Source organism: Mesocricetus auratus, unplaced genomic scaffold (genome assembly GCF_017639785.1).
Source record: "Mesocricetus auratus isolate SY011 unplaced genomic scaffold, BCM_Maur_2.0 Super-Scaffold_100007, whole genome shotgun sequence".
Classification (NCBI taxonomy): Eukaryota; Metazoa; Chordata; class Mammalia; order Rodentia; family Cricetidae; genus Mesocricetus; species Mesocricetus auratus.
In genome coordinates, this window is record NW_024429191.1 from 63,441,135 (window position 1) to 63,466,529 (window position 25,395).

Genomic DNA, 25,395 nt, shown 5'->3' on the forward strand with positions numbered 1-25,395 from the left:
CTGTTGGTCAGTACTTAGCACCTATCCCCCGATAGGTTTTGGTGAGGATTAATGAAATACACGTTGGCTGTACTTTGTAAATACCCTTGAAGCTACCCAGTTATCCCTCGGCACACCAGTTTGTTAACGTGGTGGCTATAGGGACTAGCAATGTATTTCAATAGAGATTTATTATATTCCATTTTCTTTAGGCACACCCTTTAGTCATTAGTTCTGGAAAAGACTGTTACAACCCCCAACCCACCTCACCTCCACCAACACATTCTCTCAAGAAGCCCCTGGTGTAACTACAGAGGCAGGAGTGGTATCCATCCAGGAAAATTACTTCGAAAACCTTACCAGGGTTTAAAATCAATAGCGTCTGGCTGGAGGTGCACCATCCGGACAGCTGTGAGCCGACAAAAAAAAAAAAAAAAAAAAGGGTGTTGGGGGTGGGGTGGGGCTGGGCACCCAGCACACCCGGCTCACTTACTCACTTACTGAGTTGAGTTCCTGGTTGGGGGAGATGGTTGGTGGCCATCCTGAGGCATGAGTGGACAGGATAGAAAGAGACCTGAGCTCTGTGTTGGCAGTTGCCATGGTTTTGCTCCGAGTTCTGGAGCCGACCTGTCCCACTACTTGGGGAACTCAGGTCACAGAAGCAGTGGGTTAGAAGCCCTCGGGGTACCTAAGGAGTGCTGTCCTGGAGCCTGCTAGCCAAGCTGTTGAGATGGAAGCCTCAGAGAGGCAAGGGAGTGAAACAGACGAGCCATTCCAGAAGGTGAAGTGAGACTCCGTGGGAGGGAGCCAGGAGAGGGGCTGGTTTTGGAAAACCATGAACATAAAATTCAGGGAAGATGATAAGAAAAAAAAAATGGTGGTGTATGTGAATCAGCAAGAGCCCCCAAAGAATAACAGAGCATAATTCTTTTGAACAGTTGGGCTATGGTGTAGCTTAGTAGTAGAGAGCTTGCCCTAGTCCTGGGTTCAATTCCCCAGAACCACAGAGCGAGGGATAAGTGGTAAACACTTATCAAAGATGTGTCTCTGGCAAGATGATGGGAAGTGCCATTTTACTGTTAGTTAGGAAGGCTCACCCGTGCCTACGTGAGCGTACATATGTGTTATGGTCTGTGTGCAGTTATATGGCTGTGCTTATGGAGTTAGCCAGAGTCCCCACTCTCTTCAGTTGGGAGGAACCTGCCCTTTACCTTTCCCAGAGCTTCCCTTCAGAGTGCTCTGAGTGTGGCTCTTCCTCTCTGAACACAGACAGCAAGTAATCTAATTGTCCTGAGAGACTGTGAAAACGGGAGGGTACACTGGCAGTGGTGGCGCCCGCCTTTAATCCCAGCATTCAGGAGGCAGAGGCAGGAGGATCTCTAAGGCCAGCCTGGTCTGCAGAGTGAGTTCCAGGACAGCCAGGGCTACATAGAGAAACTGTCTCAAAATACAACAACAACAAAATGAGGAGCGGTCTATTCTGTGCAAAGTTTTAGTAACATTTTACAGCTACTTGTCACCACGAATTTTCTTTCTTTCTTTCTTTCTTTTTTGGTTTTTAGAGACAGGGTTTCTCTGTATTGTTTTTGGAGACTGTCCTGGAACTCGCTTTGTAGACCAGGCTGGCCTTGAACTCACAGAGATCTGCCTGCCTCTGCCTCCCGAGTGCTGGGATTAAAGGTGTGCGCCACCAACGCCTGGCTCGAATTTTCTTTTCAGTTCCCTTTGCTCCACTTTTGTGCACAAGACCCCTGATAATCACCACCTTATTTAGTGGTGCCCTCCAGATGCATGCTGTAATGCTAAAATTCAGAGGGGTAGATACGGGCCTGGGACTGCAATGAGGGCCAAATAAAAGGAAAAGCAGTTGCTGTCCATGCCCTTAAGGAGTCAAAGAATTCTTTCAATGCCTCACTATTATTATAATCAGAGCTAATGGCAGCTAACCTCAAAGAGCTTGAGGAAAAAGAAAGTGAGCTAATGTTTATCAGGAGTTTTTTTTGTTTTTTTTTTTTGTTTTTCGAGACAGGGTTTCTCTGTATTGTTTTGGAGGCTGTTCTAGAATTCACTCTGTAGACCAGGCTGGCCTCGAACTCACAGAGATCCACCTGCCTCTGCCTCCCAAGTGCTGGGATTAAAGGCGTGAGCCACCAACGCCCGGCTCTTATCAGGAGTTTTGTAAAGTTTTCTAGTATAGCCAAGAATTATTGGGGGGAAAATTCGATGAACTATTCTAGGTTTTCTAAGCAGAGGTTTTCAGAGGTGGCTTGCTTTTGACCAGGCTTACTCTCTGAATGGAGAATGGAGCAGGGTTTGGCTGTCAAAGTATTTGCCAAAATCTGCCCAGCACTGGTCCTCAGGCCCAAGCCCCTCACTGACTGCCACCTCCTTCCAGGTGGGGAGTGTTCCCTGCTTAGAGAAGAGCTCCAGAACAATCCCCACCGGAGATGCTCTGGTCCGCCATGCCAAGGGCCTGAGCCAGGACACCTTCAAAATTGTAAGGGGCTCTCCTGGAACCCTGTCCCTACTAGCCTGGGAGGACTCAGGAGGTGTCCCTACTAGCCTGGGAGGATTCAGGAGGTGTCCCTTCTAGCCTGGGAGGACTCAGGAGGTGTCCCTACTAGCCTGGGGGGACTCAGGAGGTGTCCCTACTAGCCTGGGAGGACTCAGGAGGTGTCCCTACTAGCCTGGGAGGACTCAGGAGGTGTCCCTTCTAGCCTGGGAGGACTCAGGAGTTGTCAGATCCAATTCCAACACCTAATCTGTCACACTCAGGATGGAAGTGGGTGGGAAATTCACTGGAGCCTTCTCACCACACAGCCCTTTCTGAGCCCCGAAGGAAGGACTGCAGTCAGGACAATTTGCCAGACACTTGGGACTGCCCACCTGCCCTTCTTCCTGCCTCTCAGCCCTCACCTTCCTTGTGACTCCTCAGTGTAAAGAATACCTGAGGCCTCAGAAGAAGTTCCTGCGGAAGCTGAACTTGCCCAAGGGCCTTTCCCAGAAGAGGCGGATCAAGTACACAAAGCAGAGCCTTGAGGCCCTGGGGGACCACATCAACACCTTCCTGCAGCATTACTGCCGGGCCTGGGAGATCAAGCACTGGAAGAAGTAGGCTGCCTCCTTGCCTTATCCCACCCCAGTCAAGATTATGCTATTGTCAGGATCCTCTGGTCATGGAGAGGGCTAAGATCCTGGGAAACAGCAGATGTTTAAACAGCAGGGACCTCTAGCCACCAGGGCAGCCCTGATTGTTCCTTAGCTGTACACACAGTAGACACAAGTCTTTGACAGGAGCTTCCAGATGCCTCAGTAAGTGAGACATTTGTTAGTAAGCCTGAGGACCTGAGTTCTGTCCCCCTGGATCCACGAGGTGCAAGGAGACATCCACTCCTATTTGTTGTCCCCAGACCTCCATGCATGCACTGTCGCGCATGCACACACACACACACACACACACACACACACACACATTCTCACATTCACACACACACTCACACACACATATGTGTGCACACTCACACACAGGTTTTTAAGGCCCTCCTGAGAAGAGCCTGGAGGTGAATGGCTGCTGTGTGCAGCATATGACATTTCTCTCCACCTCCATCCCCTCAACCTGAAACTGAGAAAGCAACTGGCAGTCCATTTCTTCTGGGTAGATCTGGTCACAGGCAGAGCAGAGGGAGAAGGGTTCAACCTCTCAGTCTGGCCTCGGTTTTGTCTCTGCAGGATGCTCTGGCGGTTTGTCTCCCTCTTCTCAGACCTGGAGTCAAAGCAGCTTCGCCGTCTCTATAAGTACACCAAAACCAATCAGACAGTCAAGTTCCTGGTGAGGCTTTCCAGAAAGCTCCTGAGGCCCAGCAGGAGTTTGGTGGATGCTGAGGGGAGGACTTCAGGCAGAGAGGCCCTCTGATACCTGCCCCTCTTGTCCCTTCCAGAGCTCTCTGCTGAGGAAGCGCCACACTCACACCTCCCCCATACTACGCCCTGAGGACATGACTAGGGCCACCAAGTCATGACATTTATTCCTCTTCCATACTCACACTGTGGATTTGGCAGGGACAGGGACATCCTGAGCGTGGGTGAGGACAGTTGAGGCCAACCAGGGCCTGAACACAAAACTTAGCCTACTTCTGTCCTCTCAGGGTGGTTGTCAAGCTACCCTAATCTCAGGACACGGTTATTTCCTGAGATCAGTGAGAACTCCAAAAGACATGCTTGTGTGGTTATAGCTATTCAAAGTTACCCTGTTAGAGATTAGAGGTAAGAGAATTTTAATGTGTATTTACTAAATTTTTTAAAATTAAAATAGGAAGTATACACAAATAGTCTATGAAAAAGTAACTTTGCTTTCCAGAAATTTCAGAAAAGTAGTAGTGTTTTCAGCTCTCTTTAGTATCTGGCTCAAGGGAAGCAGCTGCAATTTCAGGTGTGATTCAGTAGTTAGTCTCTGGTGATATATTGTCTTTGTTGAAGCACACAGAAGTACGGCCTCATACAAATATATGTTTAGAAAAGAGCAGATATTTTTATTTGCTGTCATACCAAAAATGAAACAAATAGTAGTTTCTTAATTGTGGTGTAGTGGTAAACTTTCTTGTTAAGATTTATTTATGTATTATGTATGCAGTGTTCGGTCTGTATGTATGCCTACATGCCAGAAGAGGGCAGCAGATCTCATTACAGATGGTTGTGAACCACCATGTGGTTGCTGGGAATTGAACTCAGGGTCTATAGAAGAACAGCCAGTGTTCTTAACCTCTGAGCCATCTCTTCAGCCTGGGAAACTTAATAGGCAGCCAGGTAGTAATGGCAGTGGCAGTGGTGATGCACATCTTTAATCCCAACACTCAGGAAGCAGAGACTGGTGGATCTCTGAGAGTTTGAGGCCTGCTGGTCTATAAAGCAAATTCCAGGGCAGCCAGGGCTACACAAAGAAATGCAGTCTCAAAAAATCAACCAGCCAAACAAACAAACAAAAAGAACCCATAGGCTTTGTTTGTTTGTTTTGAAACAAGATCTCCCTTGAACTCACTATGTAGCCTAGGCTAGTATCAGATCTACAGTCTGGCTGCCTTAACCTCCTGAGTGCTGGGATACAGGAAGTGTGCCACTATGATCAGCTAAAATAATGAATAAACTTTTATCCAGCTATAGTGACCCATACCTTCAATCCTAGCACTGGGAGGCAGAAGCCAGTAGATCTCTGTGATCTGTGAGTTTGAAGACACCCTAGTCTACATAGTGAAGTCCAGGCTGGCCAAGACTACATAGACCTAGTCTCAAAAAGTAATAAGAGCCGGGCGTTGGTGGCTCACACCTTTAATCCCAGCACTTGGGAGGCAGAGGCAGGCGGATCTCTGTGCATTCGAGGCCAGCCTGGTCTACAAAGTGAGTTCCAGGACAGCCTCCAAAGCTACAGAGAAACCCTGTCTCCAAAAACCAAAAAAAAAAAAAAAAAAAAAAGTAATAAGAAAGCCTGGCAGTGATGGCTCACGCCTTTAATCCCAGCACTCGGGAGGCAGAGGCAGGAGGATCTCTGTGAGTTCGAGGCCAGGCTGGACCGACAACCTCCAAAACAATACAGAGAAACCCTGTCTCGCAAAAAAAAAGTAATAAGAATAATAAGAATAGACTTAAACCACTTTAAAGGACAATCAGTGGAAAGTTTGTGTCCAGTTCCTGCCACCCACATTTCCATTGCTTCCCCAGCCATAGAAAGTTTCTTTAGGCACATTTGTCAAGACTTAGTAAGACAACCCTGATAGACCCTTGCTAGAGAAGACCTGTAATTTACATTAGGATTTAGGGTTTGTGTTGTATATGTTTTATAGTTTCTATTTAACTTCTAAAACTTTTAAAATTAACATTAATTATACAAATAAGTTTTAAATTTTTCACACGTGTATAAAATGTGTTTTGATCATATTTCATACGTGTATATATACGTGTATATGTGTTTTGATCATATTTCACACGTGTATAAAATGTGTTTTGATCATTTTCACTCTCCACATCTTTCTCTTACCTCACCTCACACACGCACTCTTACTGATCTTTTCCCAACTAACTTCCTCCTCCTCCTTTTATCTTTTTTTTTTTTTTTTGGTATGTGGCCCAATAAATTCAGAGTTGATTATAGCAACATGGGTAAGGGGTTATTTGCAGAACATAGGCAACTTAACAGTGACACACCAATGGAAAAAAATGTCCCTCCTCTCTGGGCATCCATTGACAGTCTATAGATTCTCAGGAGGGTGGGGCCCTGTGAACTCCTCTGACTTTTTTTAAACCCAGTCTTGCTTTTGAGTCCTTGTTGACCCCAAATTTACAGTCCCGGTGCCTCGCCCTCCCAAGTGGTGGGATGATAGGCATGTACCACCACATCTTGCTCATGTCACAGGTTTTGGTAAATGTATGGTAAATGTCCCTACCCTAGCAGTGTCTTTCAGAGTAGGTACACTACCCCAGTCTTCTGTGATCCATTTACTGCCCACTGCCCTCTCCTTCCTTCTGAGAGCTCTTGGCAAACTGCTCTTTCCACTGCTCTTAAAGTTTTGTTTTGTTTTTGTTTTTTTCTGAGACAGGGTTTCTCTGTGTAGGCCTGGCTATCCTAGAAACTCGATCTGTAGACCAGGCTTGCCTCAAACACACTGAGATCCACCTGCCTCTGCCTCCCAAGTGCTGGTGTTAGAGGTGTGCACCACCACTGCTGGCTGCCCTCACACAGTTTCCCCTTCTCAGAGATGTATCAGGAACTGTCCACATTGTGTTTCACTAGAACCCACTGGCCTGTCACTTGCTTGTTGAACAGCTCTAGCCTTCTGAGGAGTCTCTCAAGGCTTCAGAGCATACTTTGAGAGCCTCTGGTTCAAAAGACTAATCCTAAATAGCAGCAGTGTCAAGCACTTTCTGTTCCTTCCTGTGATCTTCACAAGTCACTCTAAGTAGCAATTAGAGCTATTACTCACCATTTGTAAATGAAACATCCAAAAGCAGGGAGTGAGATAGCTGTGCCAGAGCACACAATGGGGAAGACAGCCAGGACAGCCAGGACAGCCAGGACAGCCAGGACAGCCAGGACGCAATCTGTTTCCCTGTACGAAGCCAGCCCTGGCCTGCTCCGCCAACACTCCCCTCACTGCTTCTCTGCTGCAGTTCTCCAACATGAATGCTTGCATTGTTTTGTTAATTCTTTTACTTTTCCTTCTATTTATTTTTGTTTTGCAATGCTGGGGTTGAATTCAGGGCCTCACACAAGTAGGCAAGTGCTCTACTGCAGATTTATCTACATAGCCCCATCTTTTTTTTCAGAGAAGACAGTGAGGTGGTGTCCTGCTATGTTGCCCAGCACACTCTGACTCCAGGGTTGAATGATCCTCCCACCTTAGGATACAGTCAGCTGTCAGCTGATACTATTTGTTTTTCACTTGGTGTCTGGCACTAGTAGTTCCTTTTCTACTTATAAGATGTTGATGTTATGGTGACTCATGGATTTCTGGGTTTCACTGGCCAGGATAACTTCAAAATATATCTTCAGACTCTCAATTTAATTTTTTTAAAGTTATGATGTAAAAAAGAAAACAAGCACAACTGTTTCATTACAAACAAGCAAACAAGACACCATTACTCTCAAAGAAAAAATTGGAAGGCTTAACCTTACAATAAAAGGTAGCCTGACTGCAGCGTGGGGATAGCAGAGTAGCTGCTCTGCACGCATGAAGCCCTGGTGTCCATCCTCAGCACTGCTGTAAACGAATGACGTGAAACATCTGGGTGCAAGGATACATGCATGGTCATAGCCTTCTGTAGGCTGACACAGCAGGGTTGTGCTTGGACTTCTTTTTTTTGTTTTCCGAGACAGGGTTTCTCTGTATTGTTTTGGAGGCTGTTCTGGAACTCGCTCTGTAGACCAGAGCTGGCCTTGAACTCACAGAGATCCACCTGCCTCTGCCTCCCGAGTGCTGGGATTAAAGGCGTGCGCCACCAGCGCCCCGCCGTGCTTGGACTTCTTAGCATGCATAAACCTACCTAGAAGACACAATTGTCTGCCTAGCCCTCCATAAATCCCAGTTTTTCTGTGACTCCCACCCCATCCTTTTGGCTAAGCAAATGTGAGATCCCACAGTTTCTCAGTAGCTGGGGCTGGGGTTGGGAAAGGCTGGTACTGTAGGATTTAGGCCCCTCTCTTCTCCAGCCTCTCCTCAACAATGGACCGAATTTCAGGTCGCCTTCTGTCCCTTGGATACACCAGAGAGATACTTGCTGGCCAACCAGGAGGACAGTCTTCCCAGACTCTGCAGCGCCTGGGGGTTGCATGGAAATATCAGCGGTATGAAGGAGAGGTTGTCCAAGATGCAGGCCCCTGGCCAGGAGGCTGGCATGCTGGTGGAGCCAAGGTCCACATACTGCTTCGGAGGAGGTGATGCCCACGGGGTGTGAGGGGAGGTACCTGGGTGAGGGGCTGCCGAGAAGTTGGGGGTTTATGGGGATCAGGCTGGAGCATCCTATCTGAGGCTGACAAGCCATCTTTCTTCTTCTTTCTATCATCTCTTCCTTCTGTGCTGATCCTTCTGTCATTTCCTTCCCCTTCTTCAGTCTCTTCTCTATCTTTAGCTCCTCCCCAGATATATTCATTATAGAATCTTTAAAATATGCACATAAATGTGGGAAAAAACAAAAAATATCCAATACCCAGAGGCCAGAACTGTTGGCATTTACTGTAGTTCCTTCAGTGTTTTATGTAAGCCCCCCCTCCCCTGCAGAGGCCTCAAAGTACATACATTTTGAACCCTGTATTTTTTTTAAAGATTTATTATGTACACACTGTTTTGCCTGCATGTCAGAAGAGGGCACCGGGTCTCATTATAGATAATTGTGAGCCACCATGTGGTTGCTGGGAATTGAATTCAGGACCTCTGGAAGAGCAAGCAGTCTTAACCTCTGAGCCATCTCTCCAGCCCGAACCCTGTATTTTTTAGGTAACTGTGTAAAGGCCCTTTCTCAAATGACTAGAAGCAGGATGGAGTTTCTAAGTGCTGTGAGTATGGATCCTCGGGGGTGTTGGATAGCAGTAGCAGGGTACCCACTCTGATGTCGTGGAATAAAGGTAAAATGGAAGGAACTCATGCTTACAGTGAGCTAGATGGCAAGGGAATGGCCTTCTCAGCCACTTTGACTTCTGTGGTGACCAAAATGGTTGGTTATCTGCACGGGGCTGTGGTCTTAGGAGATGTCGCCTTTTAAACAAAAGAAGAGGCCAGTGAAAGGTGGGAACCTGTGAGGGTCCCTGCTGTACAACCAGGCCAGAGAGACTTGGCATACATCCTGGCACACATCCACCTCTATACTTCTAGAACTGGCTTCTGTGCCCCAGTTAGCTGTTCTTGCTTTGTTCCGGTTGAGGGAGATAAAGGCTAGCATGGTAGTCTGGAGAACTCAGTGTAGCCCTAACATGGACTCTATGGCTCTTCTGAGGGCGTGGCTGTTGGAGCTCATGAAAGGCGGCCTCGGGCATCTCTTCCATAATCCCACTGGGCACAAGAGCAGCTGTGAAAACAGCTCAGAGGCAGTAAGCCTGAATCAAACACCTAGTGAGGCCCAGATCTGTGTCTGAGGGCCCACGTGTAGTCTTGGTGCCTACAGTTTAAACTGAGGAAATAAAGCACACACTGGGACTTCAAAGAGTAAAGGCCAGGCCATAACTAAGGTGCTTCTAGGGAAGCATTGCATGAGGAGAGTGAGTTCTGTGTTCTTGCCAGCTTGTATCTGGGCCAGGTGCCTTGTGTTTTCCTGTTGTCCCTGCAGCGTCCTGATGAGGTAGGCAGGAGTAAGTGTCTCCCTTTAGAGATGAGCTCTTCATGGAGCAAAGAGAATGGTAGCCAGGAAGCGCTTTGTGCAGGAGGTGGCTTTGGACAAGCTTTAAAGAAGAAACCAGGAGAGCAGTGGAGAGAAGACAAAGGAGAGTGAGAAGTGTGTGGAGACAGAGAGACAGGCCAGGGCCAGCAGAAGTGAGACAGATGGAGAGTGTAGAGTAGAGAGGTATAGGCAGGATATACCCTGGGAAAAGCTCTGGATGGTGGATTGAGTGGTAAGAGATCAAACCAAGGCTGTCATGTACTATATCCCTGAGCTACATCCCCAGCACCTCCAAGAAAGGATTCAGATAAGTATTGTCACACATGGTGGCTTGTGCCTGTAATCCCAGCACATGGGAGACTGAGACAGGAGACTTGCCATGAAACTGAGATCAGCCTGCACTACATAGTTTCCAGACCAGTCTGGGTTATCGTGTTAGAAAACAAATATGGGCAGACAAAATGACGCAGTGAATAAAGACACTTGTGACTACGTCTAATGAGCTGAGTTTTATTTCTGGGATCCACAGAGTAGGAAAAGAGAACCAATTGCTGAAAATTATTCTATGACCTCTACACGCATGTACTTTGGCCATGTGTCTTCCCCATAAATAGTAATTTTAAGAATTTAAAACAAACCCAGGCAGTGACACCTTTAACCCCAGCACTGGGGAGGCAGAAGCAGGTGGATGTCTTTGAGTTTGAGGCCAGCCTGGTCTACAAAGTGAATTCCAGGACAACCAAACAAGACAAAACCTTTTTTCTTTATTTTGAGACATGGTCTCATATAGTCCAGGCTGGTCTCAAACTCACTGTGTAGTTAAGGATGACCTTGAACTCAGCCCACTGCCCCAACCTTGCAAGTGTTAAGATTTGACAGGCCACCTGATTTATGTGGTGCTGGGGATCAAGCCCATGACTTTATGCAAGCTACCTCACCAGCCTACTTTCTTTTTATTATTATAAAAATTGAAAGTATTATGGAAAACTTAAAATAGGTAGATACAGACTTTACATTGTCACCATCCACACATATGAGACTGTGCTGTATATGTGATTTTGGAGTGAGCTTGAGACAGGGGTCCTCTGTGTAGCCTTGGCTGTCCTGGAACTCACTCTGTAGACCAGTCTGGCCTCAAACTTCCAGAGATCCTTCTGTCCCTGCCTCCTGAGTGTTGGGATTAAAGGCGTGCACCACCACCACTGCCTGGCTGTATATGAGATTTTGATCTTAACTTGCTTGGTGTTTGGGAGGGGGAGCCTGTGTCACATGTGTAGGGAATAGATGAAGCTCCTCAGTCACTTCTCCAACCTTGTTTATTGAGGTAAGGGTCTCTCACTGAATCTGGAACTCTCTGATTGGCTAGACTAGCTAACTGAGATGCAGGAATCTTCCAGTTTCTACTTCCCCATGATGGAATCACAGCTGTGTGCCATAACCAATGTTTTATATGGCTTTTCCATGGCTTGTTATTAGTGGTGAGAAGTGAGAGGGGAGCAGGGAGAAGTCAAGAAGGCTTGAGGTTTGCTCCTGACTGTGCTCTAGCTAGCCATAAAGGTTTGGACACGCCACATCCTTGCTCTACGCTTGGACAAGCATCCTCACCTGTAAAGGGGATGGCGGTGGTGATGATGTCATCTCTCTACCTCACAGGTTTCAGTGAAAAGGAAGAGAAAGGGACACAGTTGGCAAGGAGACAAAATCTTCTTATTCCTCTATTCTTTACACCTCTGCATCTGTTCCTGAGGTTTCTTACTGGTTGTTGTATCATTGAAACCCTCTCCGACTTCTGTTCTTTCAGATTCCTTAAGGAAACTTCCTCCAAAACCAAAACTGAAGAAAAAGCAGATTAAAGAAAGCTCAGAAACTCCCAAGAGCTACTGCTACCTATGAGAAGACCCACAGGCATGGAGGCCAGCTCTCCCTGGTTCTCTGAGCACTTGCATGTACTCTCTAGGGGGAGAGGGGATTGAATAGGGTAGGGAAAATTTACTTTATCAAAGGGATACTCAGTTTTTAATTATGAATAAATGGGTTGGGGAATAATAATCCTTAAGACAATTCTACTTCACTTGGTGAACTTTATTCATCTTTTATTTGGGTCTCTGTGTGTTTAAGGCCAGTCAAAGCTACACAGTAAGAGCCACTTCCTAAGTGGCAGATAGCCTGCCTGCGCACAGATAAATAGTTGTGGCCACCCGTGTGGAGGGATATCTGGGTTCAGTGGGGAGAAAGAACAAAGAGGCTTATGAATGCTAGTCACAGGGAAGCACAGGATAGGATACCTGATTGAACTGGGCTACTCAGTGAGACTTCAGCTCATGGGTAGCTTGGGCCAGGTGATGGAAGGAAGGAGAGATGCAATGGAATGAACTGGGGTCACTTGGGTATTGGGAAGATTTCCAGGTGACCGTGAGCCAAGTATATGAAGGGGAGGGAGACGAGAAACAGAATCCCAAAGAAGAAACATTGTCTTAACAGAATGGTGATTTGGGCCAGTGGTCAAAAATTGGCAGCTACTAATGCATTTAATTCCTAATGATGAGTTCCACTTTTTAACATCATTGCAAAAGTACTAGTTGCCAGCGGGGCATTGGTGGCGCATGCCTTTAATCCTAGCACTCAGGAGGCAAAGGCAGGTGGATCTCTGTGAGCTTGAGACCAGCCTGACTTACAAGAACTAGTCCCAGGACAGCCTCCAAAGCCACAGAGAAACCCTGTCTCAAAAAACCAAAAAAGAAAGAAAGAAAGAAAAAAAAGAAAGAAAGAAAAACCTAGTTACCAATATTACAACTGCATTGTTTCCCATTAAATGCAACATCAAATTTCTGGCTTCTCATACAGCTGTCTCCATTTGGATATGTATTCCTATATAACAGCCGGTGGAACTGAGGGGCGATTGCCTCAACTCGCTGGTGTGTTTCCTAGCCCAGCAGTCTCCTCCCATGCCTAGTACCTTGTACAACGGGCGTCTCACATCTACACCACCCGTGCAACTCTTGGGACCTTTAGTATTTGACATCCCCAAAGCCTGCAGAAGCAACACAGGTATGCAGCAAGAATGATGAACTTATGACTTTATGTAAGGTTAAAAATAATTTGCAGTAGGGCAGTGGTGGCGCACGCCTTTAATCCTAGCACTCAAGACGCAGAGGCAGGAAGATCTCTGAGAGTTCGAGGCCAGCCTGGTCTACAAATCGAGTTTCAGGACAGCCTCCAAAACAATAGAGAAACCCTGTCTTGAAAAACCAAAACCAAAAACAAAAACTTTGCTACTGATCAATGGTGTGTGTGTGTGTGTGTGTGTGTGTGTGTGTGTGTGTGTGTGTGTGTGTATACTCACGACCCTGCCACAGCTTGCTTGAGGAGGTTAGAGGACACTGGGAGTCCATTCTCCTGCCATATGGACCCAGGACGGAGCCCAGGATGTCAGGCTTGATAGCTAACACCTCTTCTGCTGAGCCATCTTGTCAGTCCTTTTTAATTTTCCAGCGCTGAAGATCAAAAAGGACTTTGTATATTCTAGACAACCTTTTACCTCTGAACCACACATATCCTCAGCAGTCAACTGATGGGTTTGAGCCACACCTGTGAGAGGCAAAGAAGTAACGGAGGAAGCTGGAAGCTGGAAGCTGGAGAAGGAAAGCAGGCACATTGTCTCAAGCCTCAGAAACCAGTTAATAGAGAAGTTGACCTTAGTGATTTTCTTTTTAAATTCACTTGTGTCTGTGTGAATGTATGGAGCATGAGGGATCCTCTGGAGCTGGAGTCATAAAAGTGGTTGTGAGCCAACTCCTGTGCATGCTAAGAACACCCACATCTTCCCCTGGGAGGGCCAGGAACACATTGAGCTGCTGATAGCCTTCTTTCTCTCCAGCCTCCAAGGCCCAGAAGGTCTGCCTCCCTCCCTCCCTCCCTCCCTCCCTCCCTCCCTCCCTCCCTCCCTCCCTCCCTCCCTCCCTTCCTTTTTGTTTGTTTTATGAGACTAGGTCCCTCTGTGTAGCTCCGACTGTCCCGTAGACCAGATTGGCCTCGAACTCACAGATAAACGCCTGCCTCTGCATCCTGAGTGCTGGCATTAAAGGCACGCACCACCACCGCCTGGCAACTCCTCTCTTCCTTTTACCCAGTGCTTCCCGTAAGCCCAAGAAGGGTCTGCAGGGGCCCTTGTTTAGCCTTTTGACGACTTTTGACAACAGGATTTGGGAGAGAGGTGCTGACAAGCTAGCTAGAAAGTGCGTGATGCTGAGGGGCTCTCTGCAAAACAGAGAGCTGGTCACTGTGTTGTAGCATCGCCACCTACAGGACCTGTTGTGAGTACCTCTGCCTTCCAATCAGGCTGCTGGGTGCAAAATGGAGAGCTTTCCCTACCCGCAACAAGGGAGACCAGGATTGGTGTCCTCTTAACTCTTTCCTCAAACTCAGTACGACCTTAGAATTCTAAAACAGCAGGTTTCTCTGCTCAAAACTCCAACGTTCCTCAATTCATCCGAAGACAGCGTCAGCTGGTCCTGGTGGTGCACACAATTTCAGCGATAGGGAGGAGAGGCGAGAGGTGAGGCAGGAGAGGAGGCTCGAGAGTTCCAGGAAAGCTTGTCTCAAAATAAACAAATAAAATAAATGAGGAAAATAGAGCCCAAGTCATCGCCAGGTTCTGCTAGATCTTCTACGATCCACTCCTACAACTCTTCAGCTTCTGCCCTAACCCTTGCTTTCCTCAGACTTGCCAGGCTTGTCGCTTTTTCAGTTATCTGTCACCGTGACAAAAATACATACCATAACGAACTTGCGAGGAGGAAAAATTGTTTAAATTAAATTTTAAGCATGCACATAAGTGTGTGACCCACGTGAGCCACAGCTCATCACATGCAGAAGCCGGAAGACAACTTGTTTATTGGTACATCTTGAGCAACTACAAATAGTAGTCACTTAAATTCTGTAGAATTAACAAATGAAAGAACACACACAAACACAAACAGTATTTTTTTAGCCACTGTCAGAGGAGAAAACAAAGCCCCCCCCCCCAAAATGTTGTCTCTTGAACCAGAAATCAGCATAAGAACTAGGTAGGACTTGGTACTGATGAGACATTGGCCGCAAATGGCAGCCCAGTGACACTGTGCCTCCTGCTCTCGGCCAGCCTGTCATTTTTCACAGCATGTAAATCACTGGCAAACTGATGTGTTTTTGTTTTTTGTTTTTTCATTCAAGTGTATGAATGTTTTGCCTGTTATGAAAGTAAGCCCAATTGCATGTGTACCTGGTGCCCTCTGAGGCCAGAAGATGGCGACAAATCCCTGGAACTAGAAATTCCAGACAGTTGAAGGTGTGAGCTATGCGAGTGCTCTGCACTGAAGGCAGGTCCTCCGCAAGAGCAACTAGTGCTCTTAACTGCTGAGCCACTTCTTCAACCCTCTCATGTATTTATTATTCCTAAGGTTAGTTGTTTGTTCTTAGCTAAGGTGTCTCCACCCAAAGTATGATGCTGTAGTGGTAGGAGACGCCAGAGAGTAGCTAGGGAGGCTGTTCAGAAGGGGAGCTAGCTGATACATCATACATCAACCTGTGCCCTTATGGTAAAACTAATTCTAGGTGGGAAACAAAAGAAAACACAAAACCAAGCAAAAACCAGGGCTCCTCCACAGTCTCTCCATAGCAGCCCTTCTATCCATGTCTGTGGTTCAGGAGTGGATGGAATGAGTGCTTTATCCTTTTCATTAGATTTCTATGTCAAACTTGTGAGCCAGATTTCCTTACGGTAGACAGGGAAGCAGGCAAAGAGGTTGGCACAGATGAGCCAGGACCCCCACTGTCAAGGCCTCCTGACTTCATTCTCAGCATTGCTCTTAACTTTCAGTGTCCCCTCTGAAGGATGTAGACATTTCCCATTTTTTATATGCTAAATCCCAAGTCTTTTGTTTTATGTGTATGTGTATTTGGAATTGTCACATTTTTCTCTTGGCATTCCAGTTTCAGTGTTTGCTCTAAACCACTGTCCTACCTAAGCTTATTTTGATTGACATCCTGCAGTAGGAATGCAGTGTGTATGCTTTTCCGTTGGCTGAATACTTGTCCATGGTTGTGAAAGTGTATTTATAGCCCGTAGCAATTAGAAAGCCATTTTGTCTATGACCATTTTAGATGTAGCTTTTTCTATGTCAAACCCATGGTTTACTTGGATCTATGTCCTTGATTTTCTGTTGTACTTTGTGGATTAGTTCTGTCATGTCAGGCTAAGATATAATGAAAAAGAACAGAAACCATAACAACAAAATTGGATGTAACAGGAGCAGATTTGAAAAGGAAGTATTTTTTGTTATTGTGGTTGTTTTACATTTATGTGTGTATGTAGCTCTGGCCTGAACTGACACTATGTAGACCAAACTCTTGTAGACCCCCTGCCTCTGCTTCTTCCGTACTGGGAGTAGAGTGTGCTCCTGTACCTGACATGCATGGTTATTCTTCCAAATGGATAATGGCTGATTTAACTGCCAGGCATTTTTGTTGTTGTTTTTTCGAGATGAGAGTTTCTCTGTGTAGCTTTGGAGCCAGGAGTACAGGTGTACAGGAACTCTCTAGGCCAGGTTGGCCTTGAACTCACAGAGATCCACCTGCCTTTGCCTCCTGAATGCTGGGATTAATGGCATATGCCACCACACCCAGCTTGATATCTTGCCACCACTGCTGGGCAACATTTTAAAAAATCTAAATGTACATAAAATTTACCATCTTATCCTCCAGCTTTTATGTGCTACATCTTTTCTTTTTGGTTTTTTGAGACAGGGTTTCTCTGTATTGCTTTGGAGCCTTCTGGGAATTCGCTCTGTAGACCACGCTGGTCTCAAACTTACAGAGATCCTCCTGCCTTTGACTCCTGAGTGTTGGGATTACAGTTCCCAGCTGGAACTAGCTCTAGTAGACCAGGCTGGTTATGTGCTGCATCTTAACCACTTTTACTGTAATTATGTTTACACTTTCTGTGCAACCCATCTCCAGAACTTCCTCATTGTGTAAAATGGAAACCAAACCCACTAAATAATCATTTCCCAGTTTATTTGGCTTTGCTTTTGTTTTGAGACAAGGTCTCATGTAGCCTAAGATGGTTTCAAACTTGATATTGATTATAAACTGTTCCTCATGCCTCTGCCTTCCATGCTGGGAATACAGGTATGCCACCCATACTCAGCCTTTTGGCTTTTTAGCATATCATGTTATAGTATTGTCATAATTTCCTTTTACCTGTGTATTTTCTTACCTGTGAGAGAGGGAGGTGTGCCAAGGTGCACAGCAGGACAATTTGAGGGAGTCAGTTCTTTTTCACCATATGGGTTCCAGAGTTGGAACCTTAGCTGCCAGATTTGGTCACATGCACCCTCACCTGTTGAGCCAGCCCACCAGTCCATACTTCCCTTTTTAAAGACTGGGGTTCATTTTAAGGATGCCACATTTTATCTGTTCAACCACCAATAGACATCCAGATGTTGGTTTGAAATCTTCTCAGTAGAACCACTGGATCACATGATCACATGGTAAATGTATAAACTCTTTAAGAGGGTCCTCCATATTGTTTTCCATAACATCTACCATGCCATGTTTCTACAATGGTACACAAGGACCTAATCCTCAACACGTGTTTTAAAACAGCAATTCTAACAGGTGTTTATATTCTCTTGGGCAGGAGTATGTGTGTGCCAGTGCTGGGGATTGAGTTCAGAGCCTTGGACATTTTAAATTCATATTCTACCACTGAGCTACGCCCCAGATCATCTTGATTTTTTTATTTTTATTCTATAGTAGTGTTTGAGGTATCTGGGGTTTGCTAACACACTTAGATGTGTCTGTCACAGGGTAACCTGTATCTTATGTTAAATAATGCAGAAATCAGTAAAGTTTACAAGCTGGAAGCAGCCTGAATATTACCAGGTATGAGAAATGTATGAAGTGCTTTAAGTTTGAAATGAAAAGCCAGACTCAGGATGATGACAATTCAAACTTCACTCAGAAAGACAAACATACATTTTTTTTTTTTTTTTTTGGTTTTTCGAGACAGGGTTTCTCTGAGGCTTTCAAGGATGTCCTGAAACTAGCTCTTGTAGACCAGGCTGGCCTGGAACTCACAGAGATCGGCCTGCCTCTGCCTCCCGAGTGCTGGGATTAAAGGCGTGCGCCACCCATGCCCGGCGACAAACATACATTTAATACCATTGCAGAAACAAGCAGTGAGACCCAAGTGAAAGCAGGTTTTTGTCCAAGGTACTTGGCTTAACATTATTTCAAAACGAGGCCTTTGGCTAGCAAGATGGTGCCAAAGTTAGTGAAGTAGGGATGAAGCTGCTCTTCCAAGACCTGAGCTTGACTGCAAGCATCCTTGCCATGTAACAGCTCACAATAACCTGAAGCCAGCTCCAGGGTACCCGACACCTTCTTCTAGCCCCTGCAGATACCTGCACACAAACGCTGCAGACTCACACATTTCAAAACATATAAAATGTGACCCCAGCCGGGCGGTGGTGGCGCACGCCTTTAATCCCAGCACTCGGGAGGCAGAGGCAGGCAGATCTTTATGAGTTGGAGGCCGGGCTGGACTGATAGCCTCCAAAACATTACAGAGAAACCCTGTCTCGTAAAAACAAACAAAAATGTGACCCCATTTCCTGTAATCGACTGTCTCATGGTAGAGTTCTTTTTAAAAGAGCAATTAATGCCAGGGGTGGTGATGCACCCTTTAATGCCAGCACTCAGGGAGGCAGAGGCAGGTGGATCTCTGAGTTTGAGGTCAGCCTGGTCTATAGAGCTAGTTCCAGGATATCCAGGGCAGTTACATAAAGAATCCCTGTCTCTAAAAACAAACAACAAAAGGACAATCTCCTTCACGTGAGGAAAAGGCAGGGCTTTAGAATGACATACTCAAATTCTTACATTGAGGAGCAATTGGAACTTAATCTCAGAAGCAGGGAGTTCATCTTTCAGCTGACTCTACTAGGTCTCTTAACCACCCACAGCTTTTTATAGTCAGAAGGTACTGATGAGTGACGGCTGCTCTCCCTTGCACTGAAGCTGTCATTTCCAGAGGCTGCCATGAGCATGGTTCCCTATGCTGTCTGCAAGAGCCTCTGCAGCACATCTTCATTTTCTTGAACAAAAACACTTCCCGTTCTAGGTTCAAGTTTCTCCAGTAAGAACAATGTACAAAATTAAAAAGCCCTGAGTTCCAACCCAAAGCAATCACAACTCAATTGGAAACATACACTATGAATGCAGGAACACTATTTATTAGGTCAATAATTCATTTAGCAATACAAGTACAGAATATATCACAATGCTGGTTACAAACATACTTAGTGTGGTTTTATAGTTACAAATAACAGTGGGCGCTACAAGTAGGTGAGAATGGTATGAAAGGTTGTCTGACTCAATGAACTGTTTTCAGAATCTATTAATGACCTTAGATATTTCCATAGAAATTCCTGTGGCACTAGTAGTGGGGATTTGTCTGTAAAGAATGTTAGTGATTCATTTGTAATTATTCCATTAAGGGTTTTTTTTGAGCCTATTAAACTATAACTCCTGTTGCTTAATAAGGTATAAAAATAGTACTGACCTGGTAATATTTAATAAAATGTAGCATTCATTCACGTAATAAAAGTAAAACTAAATTGAAAAATTTTAGTCACCATGGCAACATATTTTCCCATAAAAGGAATATACAGAAACGAGTGATGTCATACAAATGATACCTGCGATTCAGTGATCCAACACTTTGTGCACCACAACCAAGATTTCTAGATATCTATATATAGCATATATATTTAATCATAAATTTTACTTTCGAAAAACATGTGCACTTCAACAAACTCATTAAGGCCACTCATGCTATAGATACCTAGAACTGCAAATAACAGTGTTAAGAATCCTACAACACACGCCTTCAAATCACCACCAGGATAAAAGCCGTTTTCTGCCTAAAACATTCCTGAGATTTGGAAACAAAGGAACTACTACCCTTAAAATCTGTAGACTACTTCAAATGTTCTATTTAAAATAAATTTTTCTTTTTTTTTTTTCAGGTAATTTGAAGTCCTCTAAAGGCCAAGAGGCAAAAGAAGTGTTAATCTTTAAAACAAAAATAAAACTCTTAAAAATTCAGTAATTATAAATAAGAATTTTTCCAGTAGTAACTCTGCTAACCCAGAAAAAGAAGACTGGAAGCAGCAAGTCCAAAAACCCAAGGGGAAAACATAAAAAAAAAAATAAGTGGCAGTTAACAACACATGCTACTTAGCAAATCATGCTTTGAATTTTCAAAGTTTTGGCCAAAGCTTGCATCATATTTAGGCTCAGCTGTTTGAACTGTAAAGACAAGCTTAATGGTGGGCTCAAGACTTGAAGCTTGTAGGGGCTGCACTTTCACTGGATTTCCTGAGACAGGATCTCACTGGCTATTAAGTGATTCTCCTATCTTAGCCTCTGCAAGAGTAGTTGTGATTAAATCTTGCGCCACTTAGCAGCTTCCTGAAATTAATGACTCTCAACTCTTCTCATGGTTTAGGACAACGCAGGAATACCTGGCAGGGCACTGTTGAGTTGGTTTTTTTTTTTTTTAACAAAAGAATGTAGATTTGATGGAGAAACAGTCCAATTCCCAAGACAACGTCTCATTTGAGGACCCATAAGTACCATGCAAGAAAACCTCAGTTGGCGCTATTACACTGAATGCAAGTGACTCACCTGTGTCATATGCACAAGCTACCCAGCACCCCCAACTGGAGTAGCACCAGGGTTAGGAAAAAGAGAATTCAGGGGAGGGTGAGATCATAGGCTCTTACTTAAAATTTCATGCAAGCTATTGATTATTGTGAGGTAAATTTTATTCAGTTTTTCCTTTGAAATTTTTTTCTCTGCTTGGAATTTAGTATCTTCCTGCCTCAGTGTCCCGAGTACTGCGATTACAGACATACCCTGCTTTAATTTTAAAATTCAAATCATGGTGGCATTCCTTACTTCCTCATCCTAAAAATTCTTGCTAAAGGGATAAATCCTACACTTGAAATTATTGGGGAATTACTTTTTCAGTAGAATCAGGACATATCAAGTCATACCACTTGTGCCAGGCGGTGGTGGTGCACAATTTTAATCCCAGCACTCGGAAGGCAGAGGCAGGCAGATCTACAGATCCGAGTTCCAGTACAACAAGGGCTACACAGAGGAATCCTGTCATGAAAATCAAAACCAAACAAGAAAACAAAAACAAAACCCAAAACAAACAACCCCCCAACAAAAATACTAAACAGATTGCTAGAGTACAGGCATTAATTTTTATGAACTTAGAGAAAACTGCATTAAAGGACCGGTAAGATGGAGAAACTTGGCAATAATGATGCTGGGGTAGGAGCTGGTTGTCAGCTGACATTATCACCCTGTGACCACAGGCTTCTAAACATGTTACTCTATCACCAAGTATGAGTTAAGCTTAAACTGAGTTAAGGAGGATGAGTCCTTAAGTTATCTGATCATACAACATGTTGTATATGTATAAGACCAAAAATTCAGATTAAATAAAAATAATTCATGTGGAAACTTCAATTTCAAAATATTTATTGGAAAACAATTTAGCACGACATTCCTATACCACAAACATACCACAGGGCTCTAAATGGCCAATAATAGTATACAAAGCCTACCTTGACAATATCTTTGGAGGTATTAAACATACAGGCCCGTGCAGCTGGAGCTGGGTAACTTAGAAATGCCACTCCTGGTCACAAAGCCTACTTGGTAGTAAAGGGTGCCACTGAACAACAGACTGCAATTAACTGGAGGAACCAGCTGCACAAATTGCAAGTGTGCTGATTTATTCTTTGAAGGATTTATAGAGAAATTCAGTTAGAGGAATGAATAAATTCATCTCTGAATTCAAAGCTGTAATCTTAGGGTGTGAGCTTGCCTCATCTACTCGGGTACAGCCTCAGTAAGTTCCTTCCTAAGGACCTAAATGCACTGGCTTATCACTAAGACTGCAAATAGCAGTTTCAAACAAAGTTAAAACCGGGAAGTTCAAAATGTTTGATAAATTCTGAAGTTTCTATACTCTACATGATAACTTTGTTTTCCCCTTACCAACAAGCATGCTAAAGAACAGAATCTGACACACACTCACTCAATCTACAAACTACTCCAAGCATTGTCAGAAGCAGGGTGTCTAATAGCCAAGTCAGGAGCCGTTAGGGGAGAAGCCCAGACTTTTTAACTATAGAGGCACCAGACGGGCCACTGTGCTAAGAACTGAGGTAACAGCAAAAGACCTTTTTGTTACATGTCATAACTCAGGAATTGAGTATTAGCTCCACATTAAATAACCTGGCCAGCTTTAAACAATTAGAAAGTCAGACATTACAGTGGAGGATCTGTCCACTCGCGACTCCTGGGTTTCAGTTAAAATGACTAGTTGTACTATTAACTTCCGTAAAAATTAAGGATTTTCTAAGACTTATTTTTGTGCATTCAGTCTTCTTAATCCTCACAAACATATAGTAAACCTAAAATTGTCATCTGGACATGAGTTATTTCATGACTCTTAGCCAGTATGTCTGTTAGCAACATGGAGTATTAGGGCAAATATTAAAAAAAGGGTGGCCGCAATAGAAGTTACAGACTTGCTTACGACATTGCCATCTATGTACCTTGACTAAAGATTTGCCACTGACATTGCCCAAATCCCATAGTTTGGTATCTATGATACAAATAAAACTCTTGCTTTAATACTTTGCATTCTATCTAACTGCAAATATTCTATTGGAAAAGGCAAGTACTTGACTAAAATAATAACCTAAAGCCCCTGGTCCAAATAACCACCTTCCACAGTTGCCTGGCCCTTTTAGAGCCTTCTGGTCCTGTTAGCAAACACTGTTAGGGCATCTCACTATTGTACCAAAAACAGAGTAAGAGCTGAGCTGCTGGTCCACCTGGTGTTGTGACTGACAGATCAACACTGGTCCAGTTAGATGAATCTGACAGCAGTCCTTCCCTGAAATACAGTTCTGGAATGGCTGTATGCACCGATCTGGGAAAGATAGCCAAGTCTACATTAGGATGTCCCCCTTTTATTAGTACCTGTGTTACTTTTCTATACTGCATATAAAGAGTTTTCCATAAAATTTCTTTACAATACAGTATTGATACCTCCACATGGAAGAATCATGTTAAAAAAGTTGTTAAAATCATCCTTACATAATAAGAATGCAACTCTTTTAAACTCTTAAATAGTTTTATTTAGGGGGTCTTTTTTTTCTTTCAGGCTTTCTGAAAAATGATTTTTTTTAAAAAGGTGGGGGGAAAGGTTTCCTGTTGTTCTAATGGGGTGAGAATGTGGGACTACTTACACACGCGGCACATGCTGATATAACTCAATATATGCTTATTCTACAAGAACTGCAATACAGGACTACCCGAAATAGGGTCTTCAATGGACTGGACCAGTGTTTCAATGCAAATACCAGCCCCAAAACAACATGGTTTTGATTTCACAGTATGAATTCCCTGGAATCTGGGAAAAGGTAATTGTTAGCTGAGGCTGTCCCTCAGCAGCTTGGTCCCTCAACATTCTGAGACATCAGGAAGGACTGCACCACTTCTTCGGTGGACTGGGGACTGCTGTTGACGTCTTCAAGGGCATCGGTCACTGAATACTGTCGATCTCGCAACCGGTTCCAGTTAGACAGAACATTGTGATACTCAAACACTTTTTCGTAATTTCCAATTGAGTTGTAAAGTTTAATGAGGCCTCGGTAATCATATTCTAGTCCACTGTAGCCTTCACCAAATAGTTTCTTCCCTAAAGTAACATAAGAAAGAAACAGATCAAATAATGTACAATAATCTTTTTGCTTTGATTTCAATACAAGTTTAATTCTTTAAATAGGCTGGCTGGATTTTACTTCCATGGAAGGAAAAACTACAGTCTCTGTATCATTGCCTCTTAAATCATTCACATCCATGCAGTATCTCTAAGATGTAAAGGAGTTGGCTTGACTAGAAATGCCAAAATAAATTTCACAAGGTTTTTAAAAATGTAATTTTGTGTGTGTATGTGTGTGTAGGCCAGAAGATAACTTTCAGGAATCTCTTCCCCTTCCATCATATGATTTCCCAATAGAGAATTCTAGCTGTCTAGGTTGGTAGCAGCTGCCTTGACCTGAAGAGCCATCTTATCAGCCCCAAATTTCAGGCTTAAGGAATAATGTTTTTAAGGACATCTTAAGATAATATGGAGGATTTACAGAGTCTATGTAACCCTGCCTGGCTGTCCTGGAACTCAGTCTGTAGACTAGACTGGCCACAAACTCAAGATCCACCAGCTTCTGCCTCTTGAGCACTGAGATTAAAAGTGTGTGCCACCATTCCTGGATAGTTTTGTTTTTAAAGTAAAATGTGCTAGTTTTTATTTTGTCAAGCTGATTAAAACCTAGTCACCTGGGAAGAAGAAACTTCAACTGAGGAAGTGCTTAGATCAGATTAGCCAGTCTGTGAAAGATGTCATGATTGATGACTGATGTGGAGACCCTGGCTATTGTGGCCAGGACCATCCTTAAGCAGGTAGTATCTGGGCTATGTAAGAAAGCTAGCTGAGCATGAGCCAGCAAGACAGTCAGCAAGCACATTCCTCCACGGCTCCTGCCTTCAGCTATTTCCCTGACTTTTCCAATGATGAGTTATGACCTGGAAGTGTACAAGAAAACAAACCATTTCCTCTCCAAGTTCCTCATGACGGTTTTGTCACAACAATAGAAAATACAAACTAGAACACAAATTATAGAGACTATAATATGCTTATTTCATTTAAGAAAGGGAGGATAGCTGGGTGGTGGTGGCGCACACCTTTAATCCCAGCACTCGGGAGGCAGAGGCAAGAGGACATCTGTGAGTTCAAGACCAGCCTGGTCTACAAGAGCTAGTTCCAGGACAGCTTCCAAAGCCACAGAGAAACCCTGTCTTAAGAAAAAGAAGGGAGGATAAAATATTTTATAATCTTTATGTAAAACAACACATAGAAAAATAAGCCAAAAATATATAAAATTGGTCAGTCAAAGCAGGTGTGTGGTAACTATGTAGAAGAAATTAAGAAAACTACACATCCCTAGGGAAGTACTTGCCTATGAATTTGTGATTTTTCAGAACATTAGTATTTCACATACTCAGGGATTGATCAGGTAAGTCAATATACAATGGCTAACACAAATATATGGATCACAATTTGTGACAGAGACAGCAATGGGGGAAAGGACAATCTTTTAAAGAAATGGTACTGGGTCAGCTATATATGTGTTTGGAAAAAACAAAATATGATTCCTTTCCTGTACCATGAATTTTAGGATTTCAGATTTAAAAGTGATTGGTTAAGTAAAGTGTCCAGAAGATAATCTTTTAGAAGAGTATTTTCATAACTGGTAGGAAAAACTCCCTCAAACTAAATACAAAAGGTACTAACAAGTACTTCAAGGTAGTCTATTAACATCAAGGAGGTCTTAGGCTAAGTGTGCTAGCATATGCCTGTCCCAGCAT

The 25,395-nt window shown here is 44.1% G+C and overlaps 2 protein-coding genes across 3 annotated transcripts in view; one reads left to right on the forward strand and one right to left on the reverse strand.

Annotated features, from left to right (window-relative positions):
* Positions 1–613: 613 nt before the first annotated feature.
* On the forward strand, positions 614–12,880 carry CUNH17orf64 (chromosome unknown C17orf64 homolog). Of its 2 annotated transcripts, XR_005878067.1 has the most exons (7): positions 614–760; positions 2,375–2,476; positions 2,915–3,090; positions 3,709–3,808; positions 8,206–8,401; positions 11,639–11,815; positions 12,682–12,880. XR_005878067.1 is itself a non-coding variant. In XM_040748017.1 (6 exons), the coding sequence occupies exons 1-6, from the start codon at positions 710–712 to the stop codon at positions 11,728–11,730; spliced, it is 717 nt and encodes a 238-aa protein (XP_040603951.1). In that variant the 5' UTR covers positions 614–709; the 3' UTR covers positions 11,731–11,888. The 2 variants fall into 2 exon arrangements, 1 of the variants encoding a protein (XP_040603951.1); XM_040748017.1 differs by lacking the exon at positions 12,682–12,880 and having other exon boundaries at positions 11,639–11,888.
* A 6,213-nt stretch (positions 12,881–19,093) lies between these two features.
* The window catches only part of Appbp2 (amyloid beta precursor protein binding protein 2), a 43,982-nt gene continuing 37,680 nt past the window's right edge, over positions 19,094–25,395 (reverse strand). The window contains exon 13 of the mRNA XM_005076911.4: positions 19,094–23,668. Coding sequence (XP_005076968.1) covers positions 23,415–23,668 — 254 coding nt within the window. The 3' untranslated portion in view covers positions 19,094–23,414. The remainder of the gene's footprint in view (positions 23,669–25,395) is intronic.